Source organism: Phaenicophaeus curvirostris, chromosome 24 (genome assembly GCF_032191515.1).
Source record: "Phaenicophaeus curvirostris isolate KB17595 chromosome 24, BPBGC_Pcur_1.0, whole genome shotgun sequence".
NCBI lineage: Eukaryota > Metazoa > Chordata > Aves > Cuculiformes > Cuculidae > Phaenicophaeus > Phaenicophaeus curvirostris.
Genome location: NC_091415.1, coordinates 3275747 through 3292573, shown reverse-complemented (window position 1 = coordinate 3292573; position 16827 = coordinate 3275747). Strand labels below are relative to the sequence as shown.

General features: G+C 52.7%; 2 protein-coding genes across 2 annotated transcripts in view; both read left to right on the top strand.

Moving 5' to 3' along the window:
* The window catches only part of TAF8 (TATA-box binding protein associated factor 8), a 64202-nt gene extending 56058 nt beyond the window's left edge, over positions 1-8144 (top strand). Inside the window, exon 11 of the transcript XR_011339073.1 lies at positions 8089-8144. The gene's annotated coding sequence lies outside the window, so the exon portion shown is untranslated. The remainder of the gene's footprint in view (positions 1-8088) is intronic.
* Positions 8145-9134: 990 nt separating this feature from the next.
* BTG2 (BTG anti-proliferation factor 2) lies at positions 9135-11288 on the top strand. Its single transcript, XM_069876197.1, has 2 exons — positions 9135-9629; positions 10773-11288. The coding sequence occupies exons 1-2, from the start codon at positions 9455-9457 to the stop codon at positions 11111-11113; spliced, it is 516 nt and encodes a 171-aa protein (XP_069732298.1). The 5' UTR covers positions 9135-9454; the 3' UTR covers positions 11114-11288.
* The last annotated feature ends 5539 nt before the right edge of the window (positions 11289-16827 follow it).

Here is a 16827-nt window from a genome sequence, read left to right as displayed (position 1 = left end):
GGATAGGATGAGGGGGAACGGTTTTCAGCTGCAAGAGAGGAGATTGAGGTGTGATCTTGGGAAGAAATGTTTTGCTGTGAGGGTGAGGAGGCCCTGGACCATGTTGCCCAAGGAAGTTGTGGCTGCTCCATCCCTGCAGGTGTTCCAGGCCGGGTTGGATGGGGTTTGATCACCCCGATCCAGTGGGAGGTGTCCCTGCCCATGGCAGGAGGTGAAACTGGGTGGGCTTGGAGGTCCCTTCCACCCCAAACCGTTCTGTGATGATTCTCTGATGAAGTTGCAGATAGTGAGGAGGTTTGCAAAGCTCTGGACGGAGGATGCATGTGGTGCACCCTGCGCCTGCCTCCCCCTGCCCACGTGCAGCACCCCACCAAAAACCCATTAGCCAGCTTTGCCAGAGAGGGCGAGAAATCCTTGGGAACAGCCTAGAGCACTCCTGTAGAGTCCACCTGCTAGCCGGGAGGTATCTCTCCAAGCAGGGATCAGCCTGCTTCTTGGGAAAGGACACCACCCAGATCTAAGCTCTTGTAAGGGTGTTGCCCTGCTTTATCTGGGCTGTCTTTGTGCAGTAATTGATGTTTGCAAGGGTTGGGAGGTTTGCTGGGCTCTGGGAAGCAATGGCTTCTTTCATATTTTGTGGGTGTAGCCTGAGAAGAACCCCAGGGACCTTCTCCCAGTGTCCTTTCTCTCCCACACTGGAGCCTGGACCATCCCCACACTGCTATAAAGACAGAAGTACCCCTGTGGATTTACACTCTGGGCATACAGAGGTCATGGGGAAAAGGATGGATTGGGAAGAGCTTTGTCAAGCGTAGCAGCTAGAGATTATGCCTGATATCATCCCTGCTGTGAGGTTCAGCTGCAGAGCAAGAGGGCTGGTGGGAAGGGAGAGGAGGGGAAGCCAGATCCATATGGCCAGATCCATAGCCCGTGATGGTAATGAGATTCTGGAGTTAGCCCTAACCAGGTCAGCTTGTCATAAACTAGAGCAAGCCAGAATCTGGAAGTCCTAGAGCTCCTTGTCTGCTCTGTTGTTAAGCAGCAACTGCTCTGCTGACTCTTTGAAGTCTGTATGGGACTGGTGTGGTCTCTTCAGCCTTGTGGGAAAACACTGAACTTCCCAGAAATACCTCATTTTCTGTTTGACACTATATGTGGAGTGTCCTTCTCTGGAGGGGTTCAAAAAACCTGTAGCCGTGGCACACTGGGACGTGGTTTGGTAGGCACAGGGGTGCTGGGCTGATGCTTGGACTAGATGAGCTTGGAGGTCTTTTCCAACCTCAATGATTGTATGATTTTATGTCCCATAAAACCCTCAAGCAAAGGGCGCTGTGGTGGGAGCTCAGATCTCTGATGCTGAAATCTGTCCAGCTCTTTTCCTCCCTGGAGGTGTTTAAGGGACGGGTGGACGAGGTGCTGAGGGCCATGGTTTAGTGTTTGATAGGAGTGGTTGGACTCGATGATCCAGTGGGTCTCTTCCAACCTGGTTATTCTATGATTCTAAATCAAGCTTTCAAAAGGCTTCCAAAAAACACATTCAGGCAGAGATCCCAGCTCAGTGCTGAGATATCAGGCGGCTCTGAGCAGGGTCAGTAAATTCACTTACCAGCTGCTTCAGCAACAGTTCCATTGGTGCCGTTGCCCTTATTTTCTTGCCGATGACCGGGGTTGCTATGGCACCACGACACACGTTACCCTGCATTAATGCTTTATAAGCAATAAGCGCAGATTTCGGCAAGGAGCCTCTTTGGCAGCTCGTCACGACGTTGCTCTCTGGCTGAGCTGGAGTTTGGCAGACGAGTCACATTCTCGCTACCTAAAAAAAAAAATAAAAAATCCTGTCTTGTGGTTTCAGCCAGAAGGATTTATTTATTTCTTTATTTATTTAACTTCTCATTTCTAAGAAAAGAAAAATCCCTTTTTTGTAGCGTGGCTGCATGTCAGTGCAGTGTGAAACGCCTACGTATAACCCCCCAGCCTCCCTTAGAAGGAAAGGTGTGACAGAGACCCGAGGAGGGTGGTTTAGAATCATAGAATCATAGAATAGTTTGGGTTGGAAGGGGCTTTAAAGATCATCTAGATCCAACCCCCCTGCCTGAACGATGCTTGCTGGGAGAGGAATGCTGGCCCCTTCCCCCTCCAGGCTGTGACACCGGCTCATGGGAAGGGCCCTGTTTCTTGCTTTTGCTTTGTGGCTTGGAAAAAGACACAGCATCTCTTCAGCTCCGTTTCCTGCTGGGTTGATTGTCTCTCTCTCCCCTAACTCCTCAGCTCATGTGGTTGTTCAGGGGTGTCTTTGCAGTGCTCTGTGTCCCGTGGTATTGGCCAGAGTTAGCGGTGGGTTTCCTTGTTCCCCGTTGTGGGCAGGGAAATTATGTTTTGACTGGAGCCAGTATTTATTCGGGGATTTTAGAGGGGAAAAGAGCAGAGCTTGGGTAGGCAGAAAACCCCAGGGAGAATTACCAAGGGGCAGTTTGCTTCTGTGTCTCATGCCTGCTGTTTCATGGAATCGTAGAATCAATAAGGTTGGAAAAGACCTCTAAGATGATCCCATCCAGCTGTCGTTGTGCAAGGACTGGGGAAGATGCCATTACTGAGGAAGATATCGTCGCCAAGGCTGGCGAAGGGCAGCAGCGGTGAAACGGGACAAGGGGCTGTCCAGGGGGATGTCTTACTGCAGTCTCTCCCTCCCAGAGTCCCACTGCTCCTTGCTCCATTTCTGAGCTAAAGACAGGGCTCTGAACTCTTTATCTCATAAACTAACAAGCCTGTTCCAGGTTTTACAGCTGGCAGCTTTCTCTGGACTTGACTGTGCAAACATCTCCATCCCCACCCTGCTCTGGGTCTGCTGCCTTGGACTTTTTCTGCTGTCCCCCTTCCTACCCTCTCAAGCTTTGTTTGACAGGAACAAGAGGTAGGCGAAGGCAGCGGCATCCTGCAGAGAAAGGATGTGGAAAAAAACAATAACCAAATGCAAAGAACAGGAAACCATCTCTGAAATCAGCGTTAGGTCATCTACACACCTTCCCCAAGTAGGCAGCCTCATGAGGAACTGCAGTCTCAGGCTCTGTATCCGGCTGGTAATACTGAACTTTGAACAAATATCTTCTTCCACCCATGTCAACATGGGTTCAGCAAGAAGCTAGTAAGGCCAAGGAGAAAACCCTCGGGGGCGCTTAAGGCAGCTGGAGCCAGTGAGGGCTCACCGCTGTCGGAAATCTAGGTCCAAAGTCCTAAGGAGTTTGAAAAAAACACAGTTCTTTCTGCTTACAGCTCCCCGGAGTGCAGCAATGTTTGCTTCCTAAAATACATCTGAACAGATGTGGCATTCGCAGTGGGTCAGATAGGCTGTTTTCCATGAAGAAATGGGGCGCGCAGTAAGGAAAGTGGATCAGAGGGAGGTTGTTCTGCGCAAGACAAAACTATGAGCTATGTGGTCCCCTCGCTGAAGGCCTGGGCTCGGACTCCAAAAGCTGCGAGGAAAAGCATCCAGCTCTCAGTCCACCTACAAATCTGTTCCGAATGAGAAGGGAATATTTAAAGATTCCTGATAGCCCACAAAGGAAACTGCCCAGACATGCTTAAAATGTATCCTGACATGTCCTGTCCTGTTCACACTGTGAATTCCGAGGCACTGGGAGCTGGCGTGGAGAGTCAGGTTACAGGCGGCACGGACAGAACAAAGGACCAAGCTGGCAAAAGACATTCAAGCACCAAAATAGGTGGTGAGATGCTTAAGGAAACCCAGTGCCATGGGGTCATACAGAATGAGAAGCTTCTAGGAGCTTGGCCCACCTAGATGATCGTGGAATGGTTTGGGTTGGAAGGGATCTCAAAGCCCATCCAGTTCCAACCGCCCTGCCATGGGCAGGGACACTTCCCACTGGATCAGGGTGATCAAAGCCTCATCCAACCTGGCCTTGACACCTCCAGGGATGGGGCAGCCACCACTGCCACCTCACAGCAAAACATTTCTGCCTAAGATCTCATCTCAATCTCCCCTCTTTCACCTGAAAACCATTCCCCCTCACCCTATCCCTGCCCTCCCTGATCTAGAGCCCCTCCCCAGCTTTCCTGGAGCCCCTTTCTCCACTGGGAGGCCACTCTTAAGGTGCTAGAAGATGCTACGTGCTTGTCTTGACTGGAGCGAGGACTGCTGGGAAACGAAACGTGCTCTAAACCATGGTCTGATCTAGCAGCTATCAAGTTAAAAAGGCTTTGTTTTCTGTCCGTGTCCTCCCTCTCCCCGCCAGTTGCATTTCACACGGTTCAGTCACAGTCTCATTTCACAACTGTGTGTTTTGAAAGGACGTATTAGCTCTAAGTGTAGGCTGGGCTTTAGGCTCTTGCTTTATTGTTTACCCTGCCTGCTAGGCCTGTTTCTGGGGTCAGACTCGGGTTACCAATTACAGCTGTGATTAAGAGCCCAGCTTACCCCTGGGCTTTTTTCCACTTAAATTCCCAGGGATTGTGCTTAACCGATGTTAGCGACCAGGTGGCTGCTGGCACAATTGTCTGTGCCTTCTCCGGCAGAGCCAGGTCAGGAGATGTGAACCGGACAGATCAGGAGATGTGAACCGGACAGATCAGGAGATTCGAACTGGCTCGATACATCTATTACGTTTACCCTTCAGAACTCCAAGAGACTGTTTCCAACATCTTTTTCTCCCCAATTTTAAGAAAGCAAAACCCTTGGCTTCCCAAATCTCCGCAGACAGCCTTGAAATCCTTCTCCAGCGCTCAGGGAACTGGGAGAGCCCCACCCAGGAGAGGTGACAGCTCATTTAGCAATTTGTGGGACACATCTAATTGCGAGGAGTTGAATGTTAATTCCGTGTAACTATTTTACTGCTGATAAGAGGGTACAGATTCACATTGGGGCTGCTTGACTGGCAGCTGACTTTAAAAGTGTTTGAGAACAGCTCGATGCTGGGTTTTGTGTCCCCTGCCTTATGAACTTCAGCCCAGCAGACTGAAAAAGGTGTCATCGCCCCCCAAAAAACCATATAACCAGTCAAAGCGTAGCGTGGGAACTGTTGCCTTTTAGGTGTACATAAAACACGGAGAGCTGCTGACTCTTGAAAAAACCCTGCGAGCAGCTTGGTTTGTCCGTGCTGAGTTTTAACCCTTGATTGAAAGCCAAATGTTCCCCTTTTATTGTCAAATTTCCAGCTCAGCTGGTTTGGAACTTCATTTGTATAAACAGGGTCGGAGTGTTTGAAAGCCTATCTGAACGCTGAATTCCTGTCAGACCAGTTACAAATCCAGTCCAGCCCATCACTGTGAGGTTTGTTGTATGTTTTTTTAATTGAAATCTAAATGCTGTCAGCCATTTCCAGTCAAACAGAGGGTGGAAACTAATCCAGCCAGAACAGCATTAAAACCAGCTCTAGCTTCTCTTTTTAAAATGAATTTTATTTTCTAATTGTTTGTTTACCCTGTTAACTCCTCAATGCAATTTGAAAGCGTGTATTAAGTCTTATGCCCCGTCTTTAAGACTGAAGTCTTCTAACAGGGCCAGAAATTATGGGCACATAACCCGCTTAGAAGTCCTTGAGCTCCACAGGAAATCTCTTATTGGAAGGGCTTAACGATGACAATCTGATTTCGGAGCCCTGTGTCAGCCCGTATGAACCCCCATGAGACAAAGGCGCTAAGCTGGGCAAAGGGAGCCTTGAGACAATGATTAAGGATAAATGGAAGATCTGAATTTGGAGAATGGTGACACCGCTTGCTTCACCCACTTGCGGAGCAGGGGGGACGAGGGGAACCTGCTTGCCGAGGTTAGATCATGGGCAGCACTTAACGAACACTGTTAGCCCTAATGGCAAATGAACCTGCACTTAGTGCTATTCTTGGCCAGCTGGAGGACAGAACTCTTGCTACAATTGTTGTCCAGTGACTCAGGGTGGGACGATACCATCCACGTAATGTGATCCTTCGATTGGATGCGGGAAACGAGCCCTTTTCCCATCTCTCAGCTTGTCTGGTTAGGTTGCAAGCTCTTCTCAGCCTTCCTGTGCGTTAGAGAAGTTGAGGGTTTACTTTTGCTTTGACGTTTTTCTGCTCTCTATATATAAAGCCCTTTTCTACAGGATGGGTTTGCTTGCCTCCTGATGTTCTGCTCCTTCCGACTGCGCCCACGGGCTGTGAGCCTGTCTGCTGGCTGACAGGGCAGGTGTGTTTAAGGTAATGAAGCTGTGCGTGGACAGGCTTGCGCCGTGTGTTTATGCAGCCTCTTCCAGGGGCCTCTGGCTGCGGCTGCAGTATAAATAACCACAGCATTGTGCTGTGCTCAGGCTTCACATGCACCCATGTGCTCTTTCATGTGTGTTGCTGACTTAAAAAAAAAAAAAAAGTCCTTAGACTATAATCCTTGGGTTTATTTCAAAGCTTACAAAGGCAGATCTGGTTTATAGCAAGAGATTTGCTTGATTCCTTGTGCTCTGCGGATGAATGGAGTAGCAGATGGAGCAGGGAGGGGAGGATTTGGGGACCCCTCGGCTCGGTCTTCTTGCAAGCTTGACCCCACTTCTGTTCCTGCTGCCCAAAGTGCTTTCTTTTAAGCTGTGCAGAACATGAAATAGGGTCAGTACAGACCTTTGCTTGGGTATTATCTGCTTCAAAAGCTCCTTTCTTACTCTTTGCCCTGCCTACTTGGTTATGCATTGCTACGTAGCCATCCTCTCCTGCCTCAGGTGTGAAGCCCCGTGCGGAGTGCATGCAAATAAAACAAGCTGCAGGCTCTAGAAGCAAAAAGCCTCCAAAAAATCCTATCGCACCCCTGGGTCATGGGAAATAATTGGAATTTTGAGACCCGTGGTGCCGGAAAGCCTCCCCCAAACCTGCCGTACAAAATCCCCTCTTCTGAGGAGGAGAGGCAGGAGGGTGCTCTCGGCTATGCAAGAGCAGTGTCCAAGTGGGACAGCACCTCAAGCCGTTCAATAAGAGCTGTGATAAGGAGGAGCCACGCTGGCAGGCGCACGCTGCTCCTTATCAGGGAGCACCGTGGCGAAAGCGCTGTGCCAGCGACGGGAGTGGCACTGTGGGAACCAGCCTCCACGGGGCTGCTGCTCGAGCAGAGGCAAACCCAGACGGTCTTATACCCTGTCTTGGTTTTCTCCAGCTGCACCCACTGCTTGTGGAGATGCCAAGTGAGGCCCCAGCCACAGAACGTGTTTTTGCTGGGGATCGCATCACAGCTGTGGCTTCAGATCCTCCCCCAGCGCACGCCAAGGGAGGCATCCTGGGCTGCGAGACAATGGCTCGGAACAACCCCAGTTCTCTGACGGGGAATATTCACTCGGAAAACCCATCCTGTTTTGATACCAACTCTCTCAGGGTTGATCAAAGCAAAGGCAAGAAAAGAGCTTGGCCTCCTCCTGCTGCTTTAGCTTCAGGCTGGTTTCAGCAGAAGCTGGGCGAGTGCCTTTATCCCGGGCAGCGTGGCGGGGAGCTGGGCCAGCTGGTGCAGCCGGGGTTTGGAGTGGCTTCAAGGTGCCGCTTGCATCTTGCAAAGCATCACAGCCATGCACCGCTTGCACTGGTTCTCCTCTCCCCTCCTGCTAGGCTGGAGGGAGGCAACTGAGGACACTTGGTTCTGCTCCATGCTTGCCTTGGCTTGCTCTCCCTGTTCTGTGATCGGACACGTCCTCTGCGCTGCAGCCACCTCCTCCTGGGTCCTGCTTTTCCTCCAGCCTGGTTTTTGGCTGGAGGGAGCCACTGGGTCCTGGGGTGTCTGTCCCCACTCCTCACCTAAAATACTCTTCAAGCAGCAAGATGAAAGCAGTTATCACATTCCCCCTCATCTCCCTCACTTGTCTAGGACGGTGCAGGTGATGGCAAGTTCTCCCAGCACGCTCCAGGGATCTCCTGGAATGGACTTGGCCTTGGCCAGGGAACAAGGATCTGTGAGCGTATCTCAGGGAATGAAATTTGGTGCTGCAAGCATGTCTGAACACTCCGGGGGAGATGACAGCCCCATGTGGGCACCAGCCCTCATCTTATACTGAAGATAGAGGGGTAGGAATCCTGGGGATGGGTCCCTGTTGCAGTCAGCACTGGGAGACTGGTCTGTGTCCTTCCCAGTCAGCAGAAACACTGCTCCACCGATGCTGAGCCAGCACCCCAGGCCTGCTGGCTGTTTTGGGGACACTTTCTCTTGGCACAAGCTCCCATCAGTCTTTCGGTAAGTGGCTTGCCAGTGGCTTGGTGGGATGAGCCTTCCTAAGATCTCCATCTCCCCTCTTTCAGCTGAAAACCATCTCCCCTCATCCTATCCCTGCCCTCCCTGATCCAGAGCCTCTCCCCAGCTTTCCAGGAGCCTCTTTCAGTGCTGGAAGCTGCTCCAAGGTCTCCCTGGAGCCTTCTCTTCTCCAGGCTGAACAACCCCAACTCTCTCAGCCATAGAGGGGCTGGAGCGCGTCCGGAGAAGGGAACGGAGATGGCGAAGGGGCTGGAGAACAGGGGTTGTGGGAGCAGCTGGGGGACCTGGGGGGGTTTATTCTGGAGAAGAGGAGGCTGAGGGGAGACCTCATCGCTCTCTGCAACTCCTGGAAAGGAGGTTGTGGTGAGGGGGGTGCTGGGCTCTTCTCCCAAGGAACAAAGGATGGGATGAAAGGAAGTGGTCTCAAGTTGCGCCAGGGGAGGTTTAGACTGGATATTAGGAACAATTTCTTTACTGACAGAGCGGTGAAGCCCTAGCAGAGGCTGCCCAGGGCAGTGGGGGAGCCTCCATCCCTGGAGGGGCTCAAAAACCGTGTGGCTGTGGCACTCGGGGACCTGGTTTGGCAGGCACGGTGGGGCTGGGCTGATGGCTGGAGGAGCTTAAGAGGGATTTTCCCACCTTAATGACTCCACGGCCCCCAGATCCCCCCTCCCTGGAGCAGAGATGGGGTGCAAAGAGCTGGGGGTGGGCTGAACCCCTTCCTCCTCCTCCTCCTTCCAGGTCAGGCCTTAAAATAGCCCTCCAGTAACTGCCCCCCCCCCCCTCCCCCCCCATTGTCATGGCGGCGCCGTCGTCAGCGCTTCACGGCGCTGAGGTCATTAGCATAACGCGCCCGCTCAGCCAATGGGAAGCGCGGCCCCGCCGGCCCCGCCCCTCGCGGCGCTACTTAATGGCGGCGAGGGGGCGGTGGCGGAGAACTGAACCCGAGGAGCCGAACCGAGCCGAAGAGTCGAACCCGAGGAGCCGAACCGAGCCGAAGAGCCGAACCCGGGGAGCCGAACCGAACCCGAAGAGCCGAACTCGACCCGAGAAGCCGACGCGAAGAAGCGAAGCTGAGCCGAGCGGAGCCGAACCCGGCCCGAAGAGCCGAACCCGACCCGAAGGCACCACCCGAAGAGCCGAAGCCGAGCCGAACCCGACCCGAAGAGCCGAACCCGACCCGAAGACATCACCCGAAGAGCCGAAGCGGAGCCGAGCCGAAGCGCCGAAGCTGAGGGGGCCGCGAGCATGAGCCAACGGCCGGTCCAACGGCAGAGCCAGCGCCGCGGCGGCCCCCGCCCCGACATGGTGCCCGAGATCGCCGCCGCCGTGGGGTTCGTTTCCAGCCTCTTGCGGACGCGGGGCTGCGTCAGCGAGCAGCAGCTGGAGGTGTTCAGCGGGGCGCTGCGCGAGGCCCTCGAAGGTGAGGCGGGAGGAGGGGTCGGGGTGAAAGCGGCCTCCTGCGCGGCCTCCTCCTCGCCCCCTCGGGGCTCGGGGAGCACCGGCTGCCTCCCCCGGTGCGCCTTGGGTCGATGCTGGGACCTGGTGGCCCTTCCTGGGTGCCCATCTGTGTCATCTTGTGTCAAGCAGCCATCCCTGTCCTCCCTGGGCTCCCATTTGTGGCCTCCTTGGATGCCCGTCCCTGTCCTCTTGGGTCGAGCACCCATCCCTGTCCCCCCTGGGTAACCATCCCTGGCCTTTTGCGTCAAACACCCGTTTGTGTCCTCCCTGGGTGCCCATCTGTGTCCTCTTGGGTCAAGTACCCATCCCCGTCCTCCCTGGGTGCCCATCTGTGTCCTCTTGGTTCAAGTACCCATCCCTGACCTCCCTGGGTGCCCATCTGTGTCCTCCTGGGTCAAGTACCCATCCCTGTCCTCCCTGGGTGCCCATCTGTGTCCTCTTGGGTCAAACACCCATCTGTGTCCTCCCTACATACCTAGGCTTGCTGGATACCTGTTTGTGCCCTTGCCTGGGCACCCTCCAGTGTCTCCTCGGGGGACACGCAGGCATCTGTGTGCCCCCCCGGGCATCCTCCAGCGTCCCTGTGGGTCCCAGGCAAAAGTTGCCTCTGCCCTGGAAGTAGGCAGATCCCCTGCCAAGTCTCTGAGGGGGTTGTGCACCCTATCTGCTTGAAGCTCTCCTTGTTGGGGCTCGATAGAGATGACCCAAAGCTGTTGTGTGTGCCCCGTCCCTTGGCAGGCAGCACTCAGCCTCGTGTCAGCAGGGTTTGGCATTTCCCCTCCCCACCAGCACGTCTGGGCTCAGCACTAACTGGGTGTTTCAGGATCTCCTCCCAGCCTGCCACTGCCTTGTGTTATCAGCCCTAAGAAGGGATGGTTTGTTTGCCTCTGTGCTGAGATAAAGCGTAGTGATGTGCTCCTGAGCTTAGAGAATGGATGTTACTCCCTGAGTGCTGATGGCAATGTGGAATCCACCCCAGTGGTCAGGGTGAGACAGGATCCCAGCTTCTGTGGAACCTTCTTGGGATCACAGCAGGACACAGACCTCCTCACACCCAGCCCCTGCCTGCCTGCTCACCGCTCTTCCCTTCTCGCTTCCCTTGCAGAGCGCTACAAACATCACTGGTTTCCCGAGAAACCCTTCAAAGGCTCTGGGTATCGATGCATCCGGATCAATCACAAAATGGATCCCATTATCAGCAAGGCAGCTAGCCAGATCGGACTCAGCCTCTCACAGCTCTACCAGCTTCTACCCAGCGAGCTCACGCTCTGGGTGGATCCCTATGAGGTCTCGTATCGCATCGGGGAGGACGGCTCCATCTGTGTCTTATACGAAGCGACTGGAACGAAACCTGTGAGCTCCTACGAGATGCTTACCTGCAAGAACCAGCTGATGTTCGGTCGCACCAGTCCTTCCAAAAACTACATCATGACTGTCTCCAGCTAAATACTCCTCTTGTCCTTACACTGCCAAGACACGGGCTACTGCATACCTCACCTGAGGATCTATTTTTAAGATGAAGAGCTATTTATATTTTTAAAAAAATCCAAGAAAATCCAAAATTAAAATATTGGGCACCGCTTTGAACAGAAGCGGGGCTCTAGGTGCCTTTTATTTAAAACTGTTGCAAGCTTATGAGTTTTTATTATGAAGCTGATATCTACCTAATTAGTGTTGGATGGCAATTTTGGGCTGGTTCGCTCAATTGGGCAGCTTGGAATAGAGGACAAGGGGAAAGAGCCAGCCTGGGAAGTGTGGTGGTGGGAGAGGCCTGTGTCTTCTTCTCACCATCCTGGTCCCCAACAGTATTGCTGTATCACGAAGTATCGCAATACTGTTGGAGAAGGGACGAAGGAGTTGCTGTCTGACCTCCTCTAACTTCGCTCCCCAGTGGCTCTGAGCAATCTGGGGCCTGGATACAGTGTTTGGGGGAGCCTTTCCTCAGGGCTGGGTGATGCTGGGGACCCTGGGATCCCCTCTCCTTTGCACATCTCCTCTGAGATGTCATCACTTACTCCGTGAGTGCAGCTCTGCTGTGCCCCGCTCCCAGCACAAAGCGAGGGGGGAGCGTGGCCTCTCTTCAGCCCTTCCATCTTTCCTCTCTGCTGCTGGACTGGAAGGGGCCACGTGGATATCGGTGTCCCGTGACGTGGAGCAAGGCAGAAATGCACTGGGGGTCAGGGTGTGCAGAGGAGTGCCCAAGATGAATATTGCAGCTACTGTGGCGGCACTGTTCGTTCGTGGTGCTCCCCAGTACCTGGCTATCACCCACTGCTTGCTGCACGCTGAGAAAGGTGCTCCAGACCCCGAAACCAGCACTAGGCAGCTGGGAATTACAAAGCCTTTCTGCTGTGTGTGGCTTAGAGCCCACGACCTGCTCTTGTGTGGCCTCTCTCTGCTCCAAGAGCAGAGTCTGGCCTCTGGCTTACAAAAGTTGCCTAATCCGATGCTGCCGACTTGCCGTGTCACTTCTCCAGGAGAGCTGAAGCAATCGTCTTGTGCCCTTACAGGTTGGTGTGTGAGAACCCCCTGGGACTTTTATCTCTTCAAATCAGAAGTATTGAGGGCGTGGGGTGGGGGGTCTCTTCCCTCTCTGTGGGATGCCCAGATGCTTTAGTGCCCTAACTTTGCTTTTCAAGTCACAGCACTTCTTCCCTCTTTTCCTCATCTGGGTGATCGTCGCGTGGCTTGTTTCCACTAATACCTTGGGGAGGGGCATCGTTTGGTTCTCATCTCTTGGTACATACCTGTTTTGCACAATTAATACCTGGTCCTGGGCTCCATTCAAGCAAAACTCCTCTTGGAGTCCCAGTGGTACTTGTCTTCAGGGAGACTTTGCCCAGGTGTTGATCAGGATTTAGCCCTTAAACTGCTCTGGCCCGACTATAAATGAGGTGGCAGCTGGAAACGCTGCCTCAAAAACTTTACCTGTTGAGAATGAGCCCTTTCCAGGATGTTTTTATGTCCATTGCCACCTTACTGACCAGCTGATGCTCACCCAGCAACCCTGGGAGAGGTGGTTGGGTGTAAAGTAACTCTCCCCGGATTTCTCTCTCACTACACTTTTTATCTTCCTATTTTCTGACCTGGCAGATGTCTGGCATCACCAGAGCTATTCTTGCCCACCCTTTGAATCAAGTTCTCAGATGTTTGTGCAATATATTTCCAAATCTTGGGCGCTCTGGGAGAGGAAGGAAGCCTCCCACCTGCCACAGTTCTTACCTTCTTGTTTTTAATGTATTAAAATCAGCACAGCTCCCCAGCTCTGACAACTCAAGTGGAAAACTTAAGTTCAGATTTCTGTAAGCTTCAAATCGTGAATTCCAGAACTGGAAAACCAGCCTCGATTCTTAGATCCTTTTTAAAATGGCAAGGGGTGAGTTATTTGTCCTTGGACAGTAATAGCACTGTGGCTCTGAAGTTGCATCACTTCCCTCTGCCTCGCTTGAATTTCTCAAGTCAGCAAAGCAGAGGCTGAAACAAAGCACTGAGGCTTTTCCCTTGGTGAACTTGTGCAATAGGTGACCTCACCGAGAGGGGAGGACTTGGGAACTTCCAAAAAGCAAATTCCCTTTTCAAGGAAAAGGGATCTGGGTGCTTTTCAGAGTCCTCGCTTAACCTGCTAACGTGGAAAACCCATGACGAGAACCACATCCAGGATGAGAAGCGTTGGCTTTGCTGGACACTGGCTGGATGTGGAGTTTTCTGGAGGGTGGGACTTCCTTGGGTTGTAATTTGTCATGATCAAAGCAGTCTTTAAGGTTTACCCCTGTTTTTACTCTGTTCCCTCCCTCTTACCAGCAAAGCTTGTCAGGAAGAACAGCCCACACCAAAGGAATGCACTAGGATTATTCTTAATGTGCCCCTACTTGAACCAAAACAGCCAAGTCTTGTTCTTTTTGTCCCTGGTGAGGAGGAGTCTGATGTTAAAGGAGTCTGGTTTTAGCTTCAAAACCAACCAATTTTGGTTATAATCCATTTCTCTTGTGGCTGGTTCCTTGTACAAGCTGTGAATTAGCCTGCTCTGCTCTGTTGCCTTCTGCCTACAAGCCTGTGACTCGACTGCGGAGCGGGACGGTGTGTATTTTAAGTGTATTTGAGGTTGTTTTTGTGGTTTATTTTTTTTTTCAATAAGCTGGACTGTTGACCGGGACCTGCTTTTTGTATTTGGTGAAAATGGTAGAAAGTTTGTAACCTACACTCGGAGGAGGGAGTGGTTGGTTACTACTTGTATAGTCCTGTTTTTATATACGGAATGTACAGATCCTTTGACAGACCGATGCTTTTTGTTACTTTAATAAAAATGTAGCAGTATAAATGAGCTTTTTCTTGCTGGGTACAGTTATACGCTTGCAAAGAGGCTGAGGCTTGGGATTGCAGCCTGAATCCCACACTGTGGGCTTGGTTGGAGCGTGGGTGACTGTTACATCTCCAGCTGTGGCAAGGGGGAGGTTTGGAAAAGAGCTGCTTAGTCACCCTGCTGACTCTAAACCTGCCTCTAAACCCGAGAAACGAGGGCTGGGAATTGAGCTGGTGACTAATTGGGCTGTGGGTGTCCTGCCCTCTCCTTCTACATGCTGACTTGCTGCCTTCTGGCTTAGGAAGCGGGGGATTTAATCAACGGAGGGTTGTAGGAGTCGTGTGTCCTGCCAGGGAGGAAGATGCTCTGTAGTCGCCTGCTGGATCTCTTGCTCAATGCGAGGAACGGCATAAATAAAGCCTTGGAAAGAAGGGATTAATGATTTGAGTGAGGCACAGGGGCAGTTCCTGGTTAAGCCAGCTTCTGCTGTGACTGAGCCAGCAAAGGAGGAAGGGTGAGAGATCACAGGGTTGAAATGTTCAGGTAAGTGGAGGATGCTCTGGGCCTGTCACGATGAAAGCAGCCGGGATTGACTCATGGAGATCCTGTTTTGACTGTCGGGAAGCTGGTGACTGCAGCACGGAGCTGTGACCCTGCTCCCTGGGATAGGGATGTCCAGCTCCTGTTTAACCCCCATCTGCAACTCATCTTCCAGCTGACCTGAATTAAGAGCCTTCGCTAAATCGGCTCATGCTAGTTTTAGCCCCAAACTCCATTTTTATGATGTTCAGGGAGGGCTTGAGTTGCAGGAGTCCTTATGACCCACCCCGACCTGTTCCCTGAGCTGGAGCAGTGATGCCAAGAGGGTGCTTGATCCCACCACTTCCCTGCCTCCTCCCCTCCTGCTTTCCTCACCTTGGAGAGGAAAACAATTTGTGGGCTGGCTTTGGTGCTGTGTCAAAGCCGCTCCTTTTTGAACTCAGCCCTTCATTAGTTTCCAGAAACACACCCAAATTGCCCTCTGCTTGTGAAACTGGGAGGAATGGGTGTCCCATTCGGTTCCTGATTAGCTCAGGAGTCATCCAGGTTCAAAGGCTTGGAGATGGCAACCTTCTTCCCTCTGGCTTGTCTGGACCAGCGTGGTCCAGGCTGGCACAGTCCTTCATGCTGTAGCTGGCATTGGTGCCCAGAGCATCTCAAATACGCCTCACTCACAACCGAGATAAAAATACAGCTGTCAGGCCATGGAGTGTTTAGTGTGGAGTCAACGCTGCCTGCACCACCAGATCCCCCACCAGCCTTTTCTTGCATGACTCGTCTGCTATTTTTATTTTGCTGGTCATTTTTTTTTTTTTGCCTGCTAGGGTCGTGATACCTGGCGTGCGAGCTGGGTTCACTCAGGGTGTATCTTTATCTGGCCCCTGCCAGCCCTTCCTCGCCCTTTAATGCTGAGACACAACGCTCGGCACATTTTCTTTTTGCAGCCTTGGAGCAGAAAGGAACTAAACCCACCCTCCTCCTTCCAGTAGGGAAAGGGGCTCCAGGAAAGCTGGGGAGGGGCTCAGCATCAGGGAATGCAGGGAGAGGATGAAGGGAATGGTTTCCAGCTGAAAGAGGGGAGATGGAGATGAGATTTTAGGAAGAAATATTTTGTGGTGAGGGTGGGTGGCCAGAGCAGGGGTGGCTGCCCCATCCCTGGAGGGGTTCAAGGCCAGGTTGGATGGGGCTTGAAGCTTTCTAGGGGGTTTATCTGCCTTTTGCTGAGTTTCTGTTGGGATTTTTTTTTATTTGGCTGTTTCTGGGAGGACAGGGAAGTGTCCAATTTAAGGAGTCTGGGTCAAACGTCATTCCCTGTAATCAGAGGGTGAGCATTTGCCTTTGACGTGCCCTGGCTGAGAGCTCAGCCCTTTGCCCAGCAGCCCTACCTGCTTCCCAGCCTGTGTGGGACAGAGCAGCTCTGCCAGCACAGCGAGGTCCAGGGCTTAAATTTCGTGAGTGCGTAAAACCCACCTGTAAACAAGTTGTCCCCTGCAAAAACCCTGCTGCGGGGAGGATGGGCAGCACAGTGATGCTGGTTCTCAGGGGGGAACCTCCTATACCAGCAGTCTGGAAGGGCTTTTAATGCTTATTTAGAGTAAAAAGGGGGATGGGGTTTAATATCCTGTCTCCCTGCTCTCTGTGCAGCCGTGTACGTGCTGCAGCAGCTCTGTCCTTCCTCGCAGGAGCTGGGGTTGTTCTCTTTGGGCACCACAGATTGTGCAAAGCCCAGATGGGCTGTGAGGAATGTCCTGATCCAGCAGCAGCAACCACCCCGGGACAGGGTCCTGCCGGGTCGCCGAGGATGTTTTGGTTGACTCGTTTGATTTTTTTTGGTGCGTTTACGTGTTCCTCTCTAGGGTCCCCTTAGCAGAAAGTGGGTGTTTCTCAGTTACCAGAAAAGCAACCTCAGCATTTAGGATGTGAAACTGCTGGTTGGGGTTATTTCTACCCTTCCCACAGAAGCCAGACCTCATCCCCTGCCAGTGCCAGCGTTACCAGCCCTGCCTCAAAGCACTTTTACCCCTTTCCACCCCAAGAGTTGGGTCCCTTCCAAGCGTGGCTAAGGGGACAGGATGCTCCGAAGGGAAGAAGGTGAGCGAGGACGGCGCTGGCACAGCAGCTCAGGCTCTGGGTTCCCCTCTGTTTTCAGCTGGAGGAGAGACAGAAGCAAAACCAGGTGGTGCTGAGCCTCCTCCCCGGTGGTGCTGAGCCTCCTCCCCGGTGGTGCAGGGCTTGGTTTCCACCAGGTGCTTCCTGCTCTCTTTATTTGCAGACGGAGCGCTGGGAAGCAAGCGGCTGTTTCATCTCGACCAAGGCCAAT

Bases quoted from the DNA above. Each gene is read 5' to 3' on its own strand.
- BTG2 (XM_069876197.1), top strand. From the start codon at position 9,455: ATGAGCCAACGGCCGGTCCAACGGCAGAGCCAGCGCCGCGGCGGCCCC. The intron at 9,630-10,772 runs GTGAGGCGGGAG...CTTCCCTTGCAG, and splicing joins GCTGCGCGAGGCCCTCGAAG to AGCGCTACAAACATCACTGG.